Here is a 16,007-nt window from a genome sequence, read left to right as displayed (position 1 = left end):
TTCAAAGAACCTTCAAAGAACCTTCAAAAAAACCTACCAATTGAACCTAAATTGCAGTAGACTAAGAATAATCAATTTATTCCATTTTTTTGAATAGAATGTTTTCCTGGAAAATGAAAAAATTCCTTACAAATTTAAAAAAAATTAATCAGCATGGCTCTATTATTTTTTTACCTTCAAAGAACCTTCAAAGAACCTTCAAAAAAACCTACCAATTGAACCTAAATTGCAGTAGACTAAGAATAATCAATTTTATTCCATTTTTTTGAATAGAATGTTTTCCTGGAAAATGAAAAAATTCCTTACAAATTTAAAAAAAATTAATCAGCATGGCTCTATTATTTTTTTACCTTCAAAGAACCTTCAAAGAACCTTCAAAAAAACCTACCAATTGAACCTAAATTGCAGTAGACTAAGATTAATCAATTTTATTCCATTTTTTTGAATAGAATGTTTTCCTGGAAAATGAAAAATTCCAAAAAATTCAAATAAAATTAATCAGCATGTCTCTATTATTTTTTTACCTTCAAAGAACCTTCAAAGAACCTTCAAAAAAACCTACCAATTGAACCTAAATTGCAGGAGACTAAGAATAATCAATTTTATTCCATTTTTTTGATAGAATGTTTTCCTGGAAAATGAAAAAATCCCGTTCAAAGTCAAATAAAATTAATCAGCATGTCTCTATTATTTTTTTACCTTCAAAGAACCATCAAAGAACCTTCAAAAAAACCTACCAATTGAACCTAAATTGCAGTAGACTAAGAATAATCAATTTTATTCCATTTTTTTAAATAGAATGTTTTCCTGGAAAATGAAAAAATTCCTTACAAATTCAAATAAAATTAATCAGCATGTCTCTATTATTTTTTTACCTTCAAAGAACCTTCAAAGAACCTTCAAAAAAACCTACCAATTGAACCTAAATTGCAGTAGACTAAGAATAATCAATTTTATTCCATTTTTTTGAATAGAATGTTTTCCTGGAAAATGAAAAAATTCCTTACAAATTTAAAAAAAATTAATCAGCATGGTTCTCTTATTTTTTTACCTTAAAACAACACGTAATACCTTCAAAAAAAATACCAATTGAACCTAAATTGCAGTAGACTAAGAATAATCAATTTTATTCCATTTTTTTGAATAGAATGTTTTCCTGGAAAATGAAAAAATTCCTTACAAATTTAAAAAAAATTAATCAGCATGTCTCTATTATTTTTTTACCTTCAAAGAACCATCAAAGAACCTTCAAAAAAACCTACCAATTGAACCTAAATTGCAGTAGACTAAGAATAATCAATTTTATTCCATTTTTTTAAATAGAATGTTTTCCTGGAAAATGAAAAAATTCCTTACAAATTTAAAAAAAATTAATCAGCATGGCTCTATTATTTTTTTACCTTCAAAGAACCTTCAAAGAACCTTCAAAAAAACCTACCAATTGAACCTAAATTGCAGTAGACTAAGAATAATCAATTTTATTCCATTTTTTTGAATAGAATGTTTTCCTGGAAAATGAAAAATTCCAAAAAATTCAAATAAAATTAATCAGCATGTCTCTATTATTTTTTTACCTTCAAAGAACCTTCAAAGAACCTTCAAAAAAACCTACCAATTGAACCTAAATTGCAGTAGACTAAGAATAATCAATTTTATTCCATTTTTTTGAATAGAATGTTTTCCTGGAAAATGAAAAAATTCAATAAAAATTCGAATAAATTAATCAGCATGTATCTATTATTTTTTTACCTTCAAAGAACTTTCAATGAACCTTCAAAAAAACCTACCAATTAAACCTAAATTGCAGTAGACTAAGAATAATCAATTTTATTCCATTTTTTTGAATAGAATGTTTTCCTGGAAAATGAAAGAATTCCTTACAAATTCAAATAAAATTAATCAGCATGTCTCTATTATTTTTTTACCTTCAAAGAACCTTCAAAGAACTTCAAAAAAACCTACCAATTGAACCTAAATTGCAGTAGACTAAGAATAATCAATTTTATTCCATTTTTTTGAATAGAATGTTTTCCTGGAAAATGAAAGAATTCCTTACAAATTCAAATAAAATTAATCAGCATGTCTCTATTATTTTTTTACCTTCAAAGAACTTTCAAAGAACCTTCAAAAAAACCTACCAATTGAACCTAAATTGCAGTAGACTAAGAATAATCAATTTTATTCCATTTTTTTTGAATAGAATGTTTTCCTGGAAAATGAAAGAATTCCTTACAAATTCAAATAAAATTAATCAGCATGTCTCTATTATTTTTTACCTTCAAAGAACCTTCAAAGAACTTCAAAAAAACCTACCAATTGAACCTAAATTGCAGTAGACTAAGAATAATGAATTTTATTCCATTTTTTTGAATAGAATGTTTTCCTGGAAAATGAAAAATTCCAAAAAATTCAAATAAAATTAATCAGCATGTCTCTATTATTTTTTTACCTTAAAAGAACCTTCAAAGAACCTTCAAAAAAACCACTAATTCAACCTAAATTGCAGTAGACTAAGAATAATCAATTTTATTCCATTTTTTTGAATAGAATGTTTTCCTGGAAAATGAAAAAATTTCTTACAGATTCAAAAAAAATTAAACAGCATGTCTCTATTTTTTTTTTTTTGTAAAACAATGTATTTTACCGTATAAAGTGTAACACTTGAACTGTATTTAAAAAATAATAAGAATAACCAATTTTATTCTATCACTAGTAGAATTAAACGCGCGCAAGCGCGAGATATTGGGCATTTAATTGTTTATTATAAAGAAATTTTGGAGAAACCAATTCCGAAATTTGAAAACACAATTATACAACTTTGTCAAAAATGAGAAAAAGAGTTTTCAAAATTTGACACAAATTTGACACGTCATAATATTACAATTCAAAAAAAACAGGGAAATTATTAAAGACCAACTTCAAGTTAGGACAGAATGACAGTACTTTTGTTTTTATTTCTTTGCAATTATAACCCTTTTGAAAATTTTGACATTTCTTTGTAATTTTCATTCGTTAGAGGAAATGGGAAATATAATATATTTTGTAATTTTTAATTAGAAATTGAGTTTTTTTTTTAAATATATATTATTAAAAAAAAGGAATATGTTTTGCATACAGTGATAATATTTATATTTGTGAATATAATGGACATGAGGCAGACAATATGGAAGTTGAAAAGAGAAAATATGACGAGAAAGGAAATTACAAAAGTATGGACATAAAAAAATTAAATAAAAGTTTGGTTCGCCGTACCCATCCGTTGACTACTTCATCGAATGAAACTTCTCTCATCATCGACAAAAGACTCTGCAATTATGTGGCCTTGATTCAAAACAATGTTATTCACATGGAAAATGATGTAACTACTGGCCCAACTGATTATTGTGAATTTTCGTATTACAGGTTCTATTTTACTTTTAATTTATCTCTTAGTCCGTATTTCAATTGTAATTATTTATTGTTTACGTTTTTTTTTTAAATTTTAAACATACTTTAATCAACTAATTAAAATTATTGTAATTTTCAGTTATTTTTAAAGGAATTATTTTTTTAAAAACAATTTTTGTGTTGTAAATTTAAATTATTATAAAATTTTACATATATATTTTTTATTTTTATTATTACTTCTGTGTGTTATTTGATTATTGCAGAAGTAGTGATTCGATTTGTGATAGTGTTTTAAAAAAAGATGTTGCAGTGTCATGTTCAATTTTAGAGAAAAATTCAAATATAAATATTTTAACATCAACAATTGACAAATATTTATTGAAACAAATTAAAAGTGAATATGGAGAATTTAGAAAATATTTGCAAAATTTAACAAAAAACTATAAAAGAAAATCGTTGAATGTAAATATTATTTATTTACGTTATTTTTATAACTCCTCTTGGAATTATTGTATTAGTAGTAAAAGCCAGTCTTAGTCAGACTATTAACTTTTTGTAAATAAAAAAATAAGTCAGTGTTAGTCAGACAAGATTTTTAATTAATGAAATTTTAGTATTAGTAGTTATTGACAAATTAAGTCAGACGAGCAGTTTCTGAAAAATTTGTTTTAGTCAGACAGTCTTACATATTGTAAATTTTATTTAAACTTAAGTATTAGTAGTTCGAGTCATTCTTGGACAGACAATTTTTGTAAAATTGTCAATTTCTTAAGAATTTAGTTATATCAGTAGTAAAAATAAGTTTTAGTTAGCCAAAATTTTAAATTGTTAAATAGTTGAATATTTAAATATAAGTAGTAGAAGTCAGTTTTAGTCAGACAACATTTTTAAATTGTCAAGTTAATCTAAATTTTAATGTTAGTAGTGAAAGTCAGACTTAGTCAGAAAATTTTTTAAAATTGGAAAATTCTGAAAATATTAGTAGAAATATTAACAGTAGTAAAAGACAGTTTCAGTCAGACATTTTAAATTCTTACAATTTTAGTATTAGTAAGAACTATTTTGATAATAAATTTCAATTTTGATTTTCTTTCCAGATCAAAAATACAAGAAAACAAGCAGTGGCAACGGAATACGTTGATAAAAATGGAAATATTTGTTTAAAACTAAGAGTAAAAAATTTTCAGCCTACTCCAATGAAAAAAGAAAATTCTATTAAAAATATTATGTCAATTTTCTTTGATTCGTGGAATTTTTTGTTTCCGAGACAAGAAAGGAAGGAAAATGTTAAAGGTAACTTAATAAAAAAATATATGTTAATCAATGTAAATATTAGAACGTGTTTTTTATCACGTATATGTGAAACAAAAAAAAAAAAATTCTACAGAATCTCATCAGGTACACTGTCTTTACTGTCATAAAAACAAATATCGAAAGGTCGACAGAATTCCATTAACAAAAAAAAAAATTCACATCTAAATAAATGTGATACACTAATTCGAATACGAAAAGAATAAAAAGTGATATTGCCATAAATCTCATGTGAAGATTTTCGATTATTGTTTAATGAATTTAATAATGTTTAATAATGTCAAATAAATTGTTTATAGTATTTAAAACACGCTAATTTAAAAATATCAAATTGATCCTTTTTATATGAATTGAATTTTTTTTTTGGTATAAATTTGATACTTTTAAATTATTGTGAAATTAAATTTAAAACAAAATATTTTGTAGTTCGTATTATTATAATAATTAATTATGAATTGAGAGGCAATTATAAAATATCAAAAAAAATTTGTGAATTATAATTTTCTGATTAATAATTTTTTTCGAATTCATTGAAATTTTTAAATTAAACGATTACAATAATTAACAGTTGATAATTTTGTAATTGCAATGGTAATTTATTGATTAGAGTTTTGTAGTAATATTTCATTTGACTTCATTTCACTGTAGCTAGATGGCATTTTGGCGTGAAATTAAAAATAAATTTTGTTTCTAAAATAAACTATAAATAAATTATTTAATAATATACCAACAAAAATTTGTTTACAATAAAAGAAATCATTTAAAAATTTTAAAGAATCTAAAATCTTTAAGAATTTTCAAAAATTCGTTTTTTATTATAAAACAAATATAATATATTTGAGTTAGATAAATGTACATTTGTCTCAGAACAATTTTATTAACATAGACATGTTAACATAACAATTTTTTATTTGGCTTAAATAAACATTTTATTTGTCATAAATAAAATTTTTATTTAAATCAAATAAAATTTATTTGTCCTCGAGACAAATATAAAATTTCTCTAGATGAACATAATACGAAAAAAAACTTTATCTGTAACAGTGAAAGATTTAACTGAAACAATTAAAACTTTTACCATTCCAATGAATCCCCATTGGTGTTTCAGGTAAATCTTTTTTCCGTGAATATTCGGGTCATTAACGTATTTATCTTCTAATTATAATATTTCTACCCTTAAAATAAATAATAAAATTAGAAATTCGTAATTGTTTCATAAGCGAAAAATATTTTTCTCTATTTACTTTCGTGAATAACAAATTTTCATTTAGGAAAAATCGATATAGACTAATTGACAAATGTGGCCCTTATTATATTTCCTTTTTGTGAATAATTAAAAATCTCATTAAACATCTACCTCGAAAAATATTACAAAATAGTTGGGAGAGTCATTAAATCGTTATCACATAGACAATTCGAGCTTATATGAAAATTAGAAAGAAAGTGTTTTTCTAGTGTTTAGTTGAAACAGTTAAAATTTATTAGAAATCATGTCATCGCAAAATAAAGAAAAATATAATTTTGATTTTACTGTAAAACTCACACGTTGGAGTATGCAATTTTGTGGAATGTGGCCAATTGAAGATCGTTTTTCAAAATTCCGTTTCATTCTTACATTAATATTTGTTTTCTCCATAACAATGCCAGTAATGATAAAATGTTATCTTGTGAATAATTTTTTTACCGAAGTTGAAATTATATTCCTATGTATCAATTTAATATCAACATTTATTAAAGTAATATTTATTGGAATTTCAAAAGAAAAACTTGCACCACTTGTACAAGATATGATTCAAGATTGGAATGACAAGTCATTGTCAAAAAAGTCAAAAAATATAATGATACATCATTCAAAACGTGGGAGATATCTTAATGCTTTATGTATTGTTTTAGTTGGTGGTTCTTTCATTCGTAAGTAATTTAATAGCTAATTTTATATAAAAATATAAATTATACAAAAATAATTGAAAATTAAAATAATTGTGAAAAATATTTGATAAATTTTAAATTAATTATTCAAGAATTAAATATATTCTTTTTAGATTTTATGACAAGGCCACTAATGGGATTTGAAACTGAATTTTCACAAAAATCCTGTTTGTGTATAACTTATTATCCATTTGATCTTCAAGAATCATCAAACATTGAATTAGCTTATTTGTTGCAATTATTTTTAACAGGCTATGCAATTGCTGCATCGATAAGTGTTAATAATTTTTTAACTCTCATTGTTTTTCATTTATGTGGACAATTACAAGTATTGGGTCTAAATATCAAAAGCATTGTAAATGAAAATAATGTTTTTCATAATGACAGCTCAATGATTTCTCAACAGTATAATTCCTTTGAACATATCATTGAACGACATCAAAAATTAATAAGGTATTATTATAATTTTATAACATAAAATTAAAATTCAAAGATATTTCATTAACAGCAAGAGAGATATTTATAAAAAAAAAAATCATTTCTTAATTTTTTATATCCTAATCACAATGAAAAAAAAATTATTTGGTTTAAGTAAATATTTTTTTGATAATAGTCAAGTAATTGAGTATTTGAATTAAATAATTTTTTTTTTTCAGTGAAAAATAATAATAATAATAATTGAAAATTTCTTCCATAGAGATTCAAAGGTCCTTGAAAGCTCGTTTAACATTATGTTTTTAATGGAAGTTGTAATCACTGTTATAAGTCTGTGCTTTGTGATGTTTGTTCTTCTTGTGGTAAATATATTCAATATTAAAATAAATTTTTTTTAAAAAACATTTTTAGGGTTGTAATTTTTATAATTTGTTTCGTATATAAGGTTTCACCAGCTAAAGATATTTATAGTATCTTCATTAACATTATCTACCTTTTAACACCGACAATTTTGATATTTTTGTACAATTATGTTGGCGAAAATCTGATTAATCACGTAAGTTCATATTATATTTACAAATACAAATAATATATATATAAAAATTTATATATATTTTACATATAAATTTTTTGCATAAATTTTTTAAGTAACAATAATCAAATTTGTGAATTAAAATAAGCAGCACCGCTTATTATTTTAATCTAATTTTGCTTATTTTAATACCAAAACGTATTAAAATAAACAAAATTGGATTAAAATAATAAGCGTTGCACAGCTTATTTTAATGCCTTTTAATTTTCTGTGAAAAATTTTCTCGTACATAATACATGTTTAAAATTTCCTCAAGAGTATAGATATAGGTGTTCAAGTTTACAATTCGAATTGGGAAGATTGTGATCCACAATTAGTTCAATCATTAATGTTAATTATTATTAGATCGCAAAGGCCATTGACACTCACGGGAGGGAAATTTTTTCTCATGTCACTTGACACATTTAAAAATGTAAGATATTATAAAAACTTTTTCATTAATATAATTGATTTCTATATTATAGTGATAATTAATTGAAATTAAAATAATTCTCATGATAATTTCTTAATTTGTTTCTTTTTTATATATACAGATTATGTTGTCAGGCTGGACATATGCAACTTTTCTTCAAAGTATCAAACCGTAATGATTAATAATAATGAATTTCTACTGGTATTTAAGAATTATTTTATAAGTTCGACTAAAATTAATTTTTACTAATATTTATTATTTGAATTCTTTAGCAACTTAAAATGTTGTTAAAACTAATTTTAACGACTAATGTAAATTAATTTTTAAAAAATTTTCCAATTTCCAAAATTGGCTGACTAAGACTGACTTTCGCTACTAAAATTTACATTAACTTGACAATTTAAAAACGTTGTCTGACTAAAACTGACTTCTACTACTTATATTTAAATATACAACTATTAAAAAAATTTTAATTTTGGCTGACTAAAACTAATTTTTACTACTAATATAACTAAATTCTTAAGAATTTGACAATTTTACAAATTGTCTCTCCACTCTCTAAATCTGAATTAGTAAAAATATTTACTAATTTGAATTAGTGACTCACTTTTTGCTTCTGAATTAGTAAAATTTGACTAATTATTAGTAACTTTTACTAACAATTAGTAAAACTTTATTCAGAAGCAAAAAGTGAGTCACTAATTCAAATTAGTAAACATTTTTACTAATTTAGATTTAGAGAGCAAAACTGACTTGAACTACTAATACTTAAATTTTGATAAAATTGACAATATTGACTGTCTGACCAAAACTTATTTTTTCCACTAAAATTATATTTTTTAATCTATTCGTCTGACTTAATTTGCCACTAACTACTAATACTAAAATTTCATTAATTAAAAATTGTATCTGACTAACATTGACTCTTACCACACTTAGAAAAAAATTCGTTTGAAGCAACCAAATTTTGGTTAAATTAACAAAATAAATGCATTGATATACAGTTAACCAAACATTTGGTTGCATAAACCAAACGTTTATTTAGCTCAATCAAATTTTTTCTTTGCTTCAAAAAATTTATTAAAATAAACCAAACAGTTATTTAGATCAAATAAATATTTATTTGAATTAAACAAATTTTGTTTGAACTAACCAAAAAATTGGATAAATATAAAAAAATGGTACATTTGGTTCAAAAATATCTTTTTTCTGAGTGCACTTATTTCTTAATTTACAAGAAATTAGTAGTCAATTTGAAACTAACTTTTATTACTAAAATCGAAAATGACAAAAATTAGCATGTCTGACTGAAAGTGATTTTTACTACTAATACCTTAATTTACAAGAATTTGATGATTTTTACGTTGTCTAATTGAGACAGACTTTTTCTATTGATACTAAAATTAAAAGAAACTAAAAGGTTTTCTGACTAAAATTGACATTTAATATTAAAAATTTACAATTTTCGAAGTCTGCCTAAAATTGTCTTTCACTACTCTTAAATTGTAATTTTCTTAAATTGTAATTTTCTTAAATTGTAATTTTCTTAAATATAAATTAAGTTAAATAAAAAAATGATATCCTAAATAAATCAATAAAATAGATTTTATTCTTTCTAAACACTTTAAAAAATTCTAAATATACGAAAATCTAATAATTCATTCATTTTCTTTAAGTAAAAAAAAAATATGCCAAAAATAGGAACCAATTTTTCAAATTGTAGAATTTTTTTTTCTTAAAATTATATTTTATAACTGTATGAATAAAATGCATATACACATTATATTCATAAGGGCGCCAATATATATTATCTATGTAGAATATCCATTCGGTGAAAATCAATAAAAAAAACCAAAATTTATCATATCGGTAAATTTTTTTCATCGCGAGAAAAGGTAGAAAATATATTCATTCAAAAATTTTATATCATTTGAAGGTAATTTCTATGAATTAAGAAAATTTTTCTTTATAATATATAGAATTCTACTTTAACTACAATCGATATTTTTCGATGCTTTATGAAAACACCATAAGATGGCGCGCATTTTGTTAAAATTATAACTCCCGCCATTATGCGAAGCGCCGCACGCCGGTTATTAAGGCGCAATTCTTTAAATATTGATTAAAAGTAGTTTGAAAAGCAGGAGACGAAGGCGTGGGGTTGATGGGTGAAATGACGGTGGAGGAAAGGGGAGGGGGGGGCAAAAAGAAGGAAGGGGGTGAAATGAGGTAGTAGAGGGTTGTTGAAGAAGAAGAAGAAGAAGAGAACGAAAAAGTTAAAGAAGATGAAAAAGAAGACGGTGAAGGTTAGCGAACGAGATGAGATGAGATGAGAAGGTGGACCCCGAGAAGGGGAAAGCGTCTATTATATATGATGGGCGCGGCCGCCCTATATGGATTTTTTTCCCATTATAAATGCAGGGCATTTTGCTTATAAATTCTTAATCACGCCGCTTTGAACATCCTATGAAAATTTTATCGAACCAAGAAAGCCAGTTATCCATCTAATCATTATTATTATCATCATCATCATAATTTTTAAAAAAATATACATGTGAAAGAAAAAAAATTCATTTTTTTTTTTAAATCAAATTATTCTCTTGAAAAATTTTTTTTCTTTGTATTTTTTCTTTATTATTGTATTATTTGCAAGTCTTTATAATTTGAATATTATTAATTTTTTCCTATTTCCTTTTGTTTTATTGTTCGGTGACAATTTTTTGGTTTAATAATCTAAATGGAAAACAGTGTTTTTCGAAATAATAAATATCAAACAAAAAAACAATGTTTGTATTTATATATAAAACAATTGTTCTTTTAAATTTCAAACATAATTTTCATATTAATGTATTGAAAATGTATTTTTTTGTTTTAAATTGTTTTCTTATCAAACATGTGGCTCCCTCTTCTCTCCCTCGTGTGGCATAAAACACGTTTATGATTTAGCTTTTGTCTTTTATTCTAATCCACTTACGTCTCATGGGGAACCCATTATCTTTCATTGTATTTATTTTTCAGTCAATTTTTATTTTAACTCTATTATTATTTATCTCATGATGAAAAAAAAGGAAGGCGACGACCAAAGAGCTTTTTAACTTTTTTTGAACAATGCGCTTCCTCTTATATATTAATATAATAATGACAATATGGATTTTATGATTTTCAAGAGGAAAATTTGTTAGAGTTAAATATTTTCAAAAAACAATTTTTTTTCAATACATAAAATCTTAAATAATAAAATGTAAATTAATAAAATATGAAATAGTAAAATGTAAATTAATAAAATGTAAAATAAAAAATAGAATATGAAGAAGAAGAATAAAAAAAAATTAATAAAACAAAAACAATTTTTGGTTGATGACAAATTTTTAATAATTTTATGTAAATTTCTTATATAAACGGAGAAAATAGTTCCTTTTAATAAAAAAAAAAGAATTTTAATCATACTCGGAAAAAAATTTCATTTCAAACAACGAAAGGTTTTACTAGAATAGTGAAAGATTTAACTGAAATCATTAAAATTTTTGCTATTGTAAATCCATTCGCTATTCCAGGTAAATATTTTTTTCGCGAAAAAGTTCCAGTTTAAAAAAGCTTTGGTTTTCTATTTTTTTAAATTAAATATTCAATAAATTAAAAAAAATAATTATTTGTATATATATATATTTGTACTAAATAATATAAATAATTTAATAAGAAATTTGTTATTAAATTTAAAATTAAATTTATATTAATATAAGGGATTTTAAAATGTAAAAACTATGTACATAGTATACAAGAGAATAAATAAAATAAATTATTAATTAATACACATAAATGATTAATTAATACAAATAAATTTATTAATTAATATAAATTATTTATTAATTAATAATAATTTATTTCATTTGTGAAAAATATGAATAATTGAGCAAAAATTAAAAAAAAAATTGCTAAAAAGGAAAAAAATTATTAAATTGGAATAGAGAAATTTAGAATTCAGAGAGAGAGTGAGAAAGGCGTTCATTTTTTTTTTATTCCTGTATATGGACGTTTGAAATTGATATGATTTTTTTAGAAGGTACCACTTGTAAGCATAAGCATTTTTTCTTTTGTGTCATGGCCCTAAGCTAAGGGTTATGAGAGGACCTTTCCCTTGAAGCGCCATGTTTTTTTTTAGGGTGCGTGGAATGTCGCCAGCTTTTGTTTTGCCTTTAGCGCGAACCACTGCTACCACCACCACTACTACTACTACTACTACCATCACTGGGATATCGTCTCTCCAACTCTCCCCCCACCCCCTCAGCCAAGCATCCCTTATCCCGTGGTAGTTCAGCCCCTCTTTTTTTTCAAGCGAAGAGAGAAAGAAAGCGAATGTGAGAGAGAGAGAAAAAAAAGAGAGAAAGCACAACCCCTATGGATTTTTTTTTCCGTCCCGCGGGCACCCCTTGGCACGTAGTGCCGCGATGCTGGTTTTCACCCCTGGCGCGGCCAGTCTAAAAAATTCAACCACCAATTTGTAGACCGCGGCTGTTTAATTGCGATATCCAACTCCGCTTCTCATTCTGGTCGTTTTACTCGATTTTTTTTCCCTCGTCTTATTTATTTTTTTTTTTTTCGCCCTTCCTGCCTTTTGGTGGCACTATATATATATAGATAGATATATAGAAGGTCCCGTTTCTGCAGGTCGTTAATCTTCCAAGCTCCTTACCGCCGGGTTACTTGGGAATAACAATGAATCTAATCCAAGAGACCGGTCTCTGGCACGTTCATTTTTCGTGTTAATTTTCAGCGAGACATTACTTCGTCACACACACACACACTCACAAGGATATGATTTTATTGTTCACATAATGTCGCGGGAGACGCAGCAAGCGAGAAAATGTGGAACTGCTTTCATTAAGAGACTTGAAATGTCGTTTGTTTGTATTAGATTTCAGATTGTCAAGAGGGGCGAGATTATTTAATGTTGTGAGATTATTTCATGAAATTTGCCGTCATTATTCTTTAGACTTAAAAAAAAAAAATGTTTTTCTTCTTCAAATATTAACTTCATTAGACGGAAATGACGATTTGTATTTAGTTTTAAAATTTGTTTAGCAAGGAAAAAAATCTCGTAAAATAAATAAATATTCTAAATTTTAGATGTTAATAATTTTTTTTAAGTAAAAATCTAAATATAACAATATTTATAAATTCAAAGAAAATTATTCATAAAATAAAAATGATAGATAGAGCGAAAAATATTTATCGAAACTTAAAAAAAATAAACTTAAAAAGTGTTACTAATTTTTATAATTGTTAATAATTTTTATTAACTTAAATATGATATATTTCACAAAATTGAAAAATTCATTTGCTTTCAATATTTTTCCATGATTCTGCATTATTAACCAATTATTATATTATATAATATTATAAAATGATTGATATGCCAAAAATGATGGATTTCACTAAATTGTTTGTTTTTTTTCAAGTAGGGGATCAGTAAAATTTTACCCTATCGAAATTTATGTTTCTTCAGAATGCCAATTTAGTATATTACATATTCAGGAATAAAAGTTATGCGTTCCATTTACAAAAAAAAATTACAAAACAATTTGTTCTCCTTTTTCTTTATAAAAATTAAAAAAATATAAATAATTTATCTAAAACAATTTATAAAAAATAAAAATACTTCAATTAAAAAAATAATTATAAATACAAAAAAAAAAATTACAAAAAAAAAGAAAATAAATAATTTTCAAAAACTTTGGATTAAAAAACTATTTTCTGCAAAGAATATTTCTATAAATTCGCAACAAAATAAAAATTTTTTTATCTCTAGAAACACACGTTCCACTTTTAAAATCTCATTTAAAAATATTCACTAAATTCAATTCATACAAAAAAAAAAACATAAAAAAAAATTCTACACCGCTTATAATTTTAAATTACACTACAACTATAATAGAAAAAAAAATGCGATTCAATAGATAATACTCTTAAATAAAAATGCAGCTTTTTACATATTTTTCCGCGTATTTACCTTTAATAGAGAAAGGTATAACCCGCGCGTACATAAATTATCGAGAGGATCATTTAAATCCATGTATAAGCGACACGAGTGAGAGGACTCGTATTCATTGAATCGTATGTCGTATAAGGGTGTTATGCAAATAGGGATCCATATAGTTTCCCACCCTTTCGATTCGCGGCTGTCTAATTGCGATATCCTCTTTTTTTTCGCGGTACGGATTATTGCCGCGAGCAATTTTTTGCTTGCAGCCCCAACTATATATATATATACATATAGCGTTCAAAACCAGTCATGAGTTTTTTTCGCGCTATTTTCTGCTCCCGGTAATTATGTGGGCGCGGCAGACCAAACAAGGGGTTGTACAGTATAGGAAAGCAAAACGAAAAAAAAAAGTTGAAAAAAAGTCGCTTACCATATTTAAATCCCGCTGAGAAGAGAAAGGGGTTTCTATCCCTCTCTCTTGCTCTCATTCTCTCTTCGCTCATCTAACAAACCCCCTTTTTGAAAATCAGAGAGAGGGCGCGTGCGCGAAACAATGGCGGTGTTTGCATACCCGAAAATTGGCGGGCGCAAAAAAAAAACCGGTTCAAGCAAAAAATACTCGAGAAACAAAAAAGGCAGCAACGCGATACTAATGACACTAATAGTAAGAGAGACCTTATTTTGTGTGTGTGTGTGTGTGGTCTGTTTAAAACAGGTAGATATAATAATATTCACACCTTTTCATTAGATTGAAATTGAATAATATTTTTTCACGCTTATTTTCATCTTTAATTGTGGCTTATTAGTAGGCGCTGAAAATTAGTTTGTACGTACCAAACAAGTGCTTAAGATTTTATTTCGCAAAATTGGAAAAATAATTAAAATAATTTATTAGTATAATTTAATAAATTTGGATGGTAAAAAAAATAGAAACATTTAAATTAGTAATAATTTAAATCTAGCTCAGCATCCGCTAAACCAATCAAAAAATGAGCAACACATTTTTTGATCAAGACTCCCGGGTTAAAATTTTGGTGATATTTCGGAGCGATTATCTCGCAAATTTATTTTTGCGAAAATTTTTTCCAAATTTTTTAGTGTAGCTCAGCATCCGCTGGACCAATCAAAAAGTGCGCCATACATTTTTTGTTCGAAACTTTTTCCCTATTTTATTGGCGGTATTCCCGAACGATTATCTGGAAAATTTAATTTTTCAACATTTTTCCAAAATGTTTTTTAGTGTAGCTCAGCATCCGCTGGACCAGTCAAAAAGTGCGCCATACATTTTTTGATCGAGACTCCCGGGTTAAGACTTTGGCGGTATTCCCGAACGATTTTCTCTAAAATTTAATTTTTCTAAATTTTTTCCAAATTTGTTTTCTAGTGTAGCTCAGCATCCGCTGGACCAATCTAAAAGTGCGCCATACATTTTTTGTTCGCTACTTTTTGCTAAAGACTTTGGCGGTATTCCCGAACGATTATCTGGAAAATTTAATTTTTCAACAATTTTTCCAAAATTTTTTTTAGTGTAGCTCAGCATCCGCTGGACCAATCAAAAAGTGCGCTATACATTTTTTGTTCGAGACTCCCGGGTTAAGACTTTGGCGGTATTCCCGAACGATTTTCTCTAAAATTTAATTTTTCGAAAATTTTTCATAATTTTATTTGAGTGTTGCTCAGCATCCGCTGGACCAATCTAAAAGTGCGCCATACATTTTTTGTTCGAAACTTTTTCCCTATTTTATTGGCGGTATTCCGGAAGGAATATCTCGCAAATTTAATTTTTCTAAATTTTTTCCAAATTTGTTTTCTAGTGTAGCTCAGCATCCGCTGGACCAATCTAAAAGTGCGCCATACATTTTTTGTTCGCTACTTTTTGCTAAAGACTTTGGCGGTATTCCCGAACAATTATCTGGAAAATTTAATTTTTCAACAATTTTTCCAAAATTTTTTTTAGTGTA

General features: G+C 25.7%; 3 protein-coding genes across 3 annotated transcripts in view; 2 read left to right on the top strand and 1 right to left on the bottom strand.

Annotated features, from left to right (window-relative positions):
• Nucleotides 1-16,007, bottom strand: part of LOC127291153 (tyrosine kinase receptor Cad96Ca) — an 85,345-nt gene that overhangs the window by 25,305 nt on the left and 44,033 nt on the right. The window lies entirely within an intron of this gene.
• LOC127291161 (uncharacterized) lies at nucleotides 2,981-7,038 on the top strand. The gene is made up of 6 exons (XM_051320089.1): nucleotides 2,981-3,402; nucleotides 3,651-3,849; nucleotides 4,485-4,680; nucleotides 6,460-6,609; nucleotides 6,741-6,955; nucleotides 7,015-7,038. Exons 1-6 carry the CDS (start codon nucleotides 3,164-3,166, stop codon nucleotides 7,036-7,038), a joined length of 1,023 nt encoding a protein of 340 aa, XP_051176046.1. The 5' UTR covers nucleotides 2,981-3,163.
• Nucleotides 7,334-8,464, top strand: LOC127291156 (odorant receptor 9a-like). Its single transcript, XM_051320087.1, has 4 exons — nucleotides 7,334-7,424; nucleotides 7,508-7,618; nucleotides 7,911-8,066; nucleotides 8,188-8,464. Exons 1-4 carry the CDS (start codon nucleotides 7,359-7,361, stop codon nucleotides 8,239-8,241), a joined length of 387 nt encoding a protein of 128 aa, XP_051176044.1. The 5' UTR covers nucleotides 7,334-7,358; the 3' UTR covers nucleotides 8,242-8,464.

This window comes from Leptopilina boulardi, unplaced genomic scaffold (assembly GCF_019393585.1).
Source record: "Leptopilina boulardi isolate dan_hultmark-lab unplaced genomic scaffold, ZJU_Lbou_2.1 LbouV2_126, whole genome shotgun sequence".
NCBI lineage: Eukaryota > Metazoa > Arthropoda > Insecta > Hymenoptera > Figitidae > Leptopilina > Leptopilina boulardi.
This window is presented reverse-complemented; position numbering and strand designations above follow the sequence as displayed.

What these genes read in the sequence shown, in the direction of transcription:
- LOC127291161 (XM_051320089.1), top strand. Translation starts at nt 3,164, where the DNA reads ATGGAAGTTGAAAAGAGAAAATATGACGAGAAAGGAAATTACAAAAGT. An exon ending in ATAAAAGAAAATCGTTGAAT is followed by an intron (nt 3,850 to 4,484) that starts GTAAATATTATT and finishes TTTTCTTTCCAG; the next exon opens with ATCAAAAATACAAGAAAACA. An exon ending in ATTTATGTGGACAATTACAA is followed by an intron (nt 6,956 to 7,014) that starts GTATTGGGTCTA and finishes TCATAATGACAG; the next exon opens with CTCAATGATTTCTCAACAGT.
- LOC127291156 (XM_051320087.1), top strand. Translation starts at nt 7,359, where the DNA reads ATGTTTTTAATGGAAGTTGTAATCACTGTTATAAGTCTGTGCTTTGTG. An exon ending in TGATGTTTGTTCTTCTTGTG is followed by an intron (nt 7,425 to 7,507) that starts GTAAATATATTC and finishes TTCGTATATAAG; the next exon opens with GTTTCACCAGCTAAAGATAT. An exon ending in CACTTGACACATTTAAAAAT is followed by an intron (nt 8,067 to 8,187) that starts GTAAGATATTAT and finishes TTATATATACAG; the next exon opens with ATTATGTTGTCAGGCTGGAC.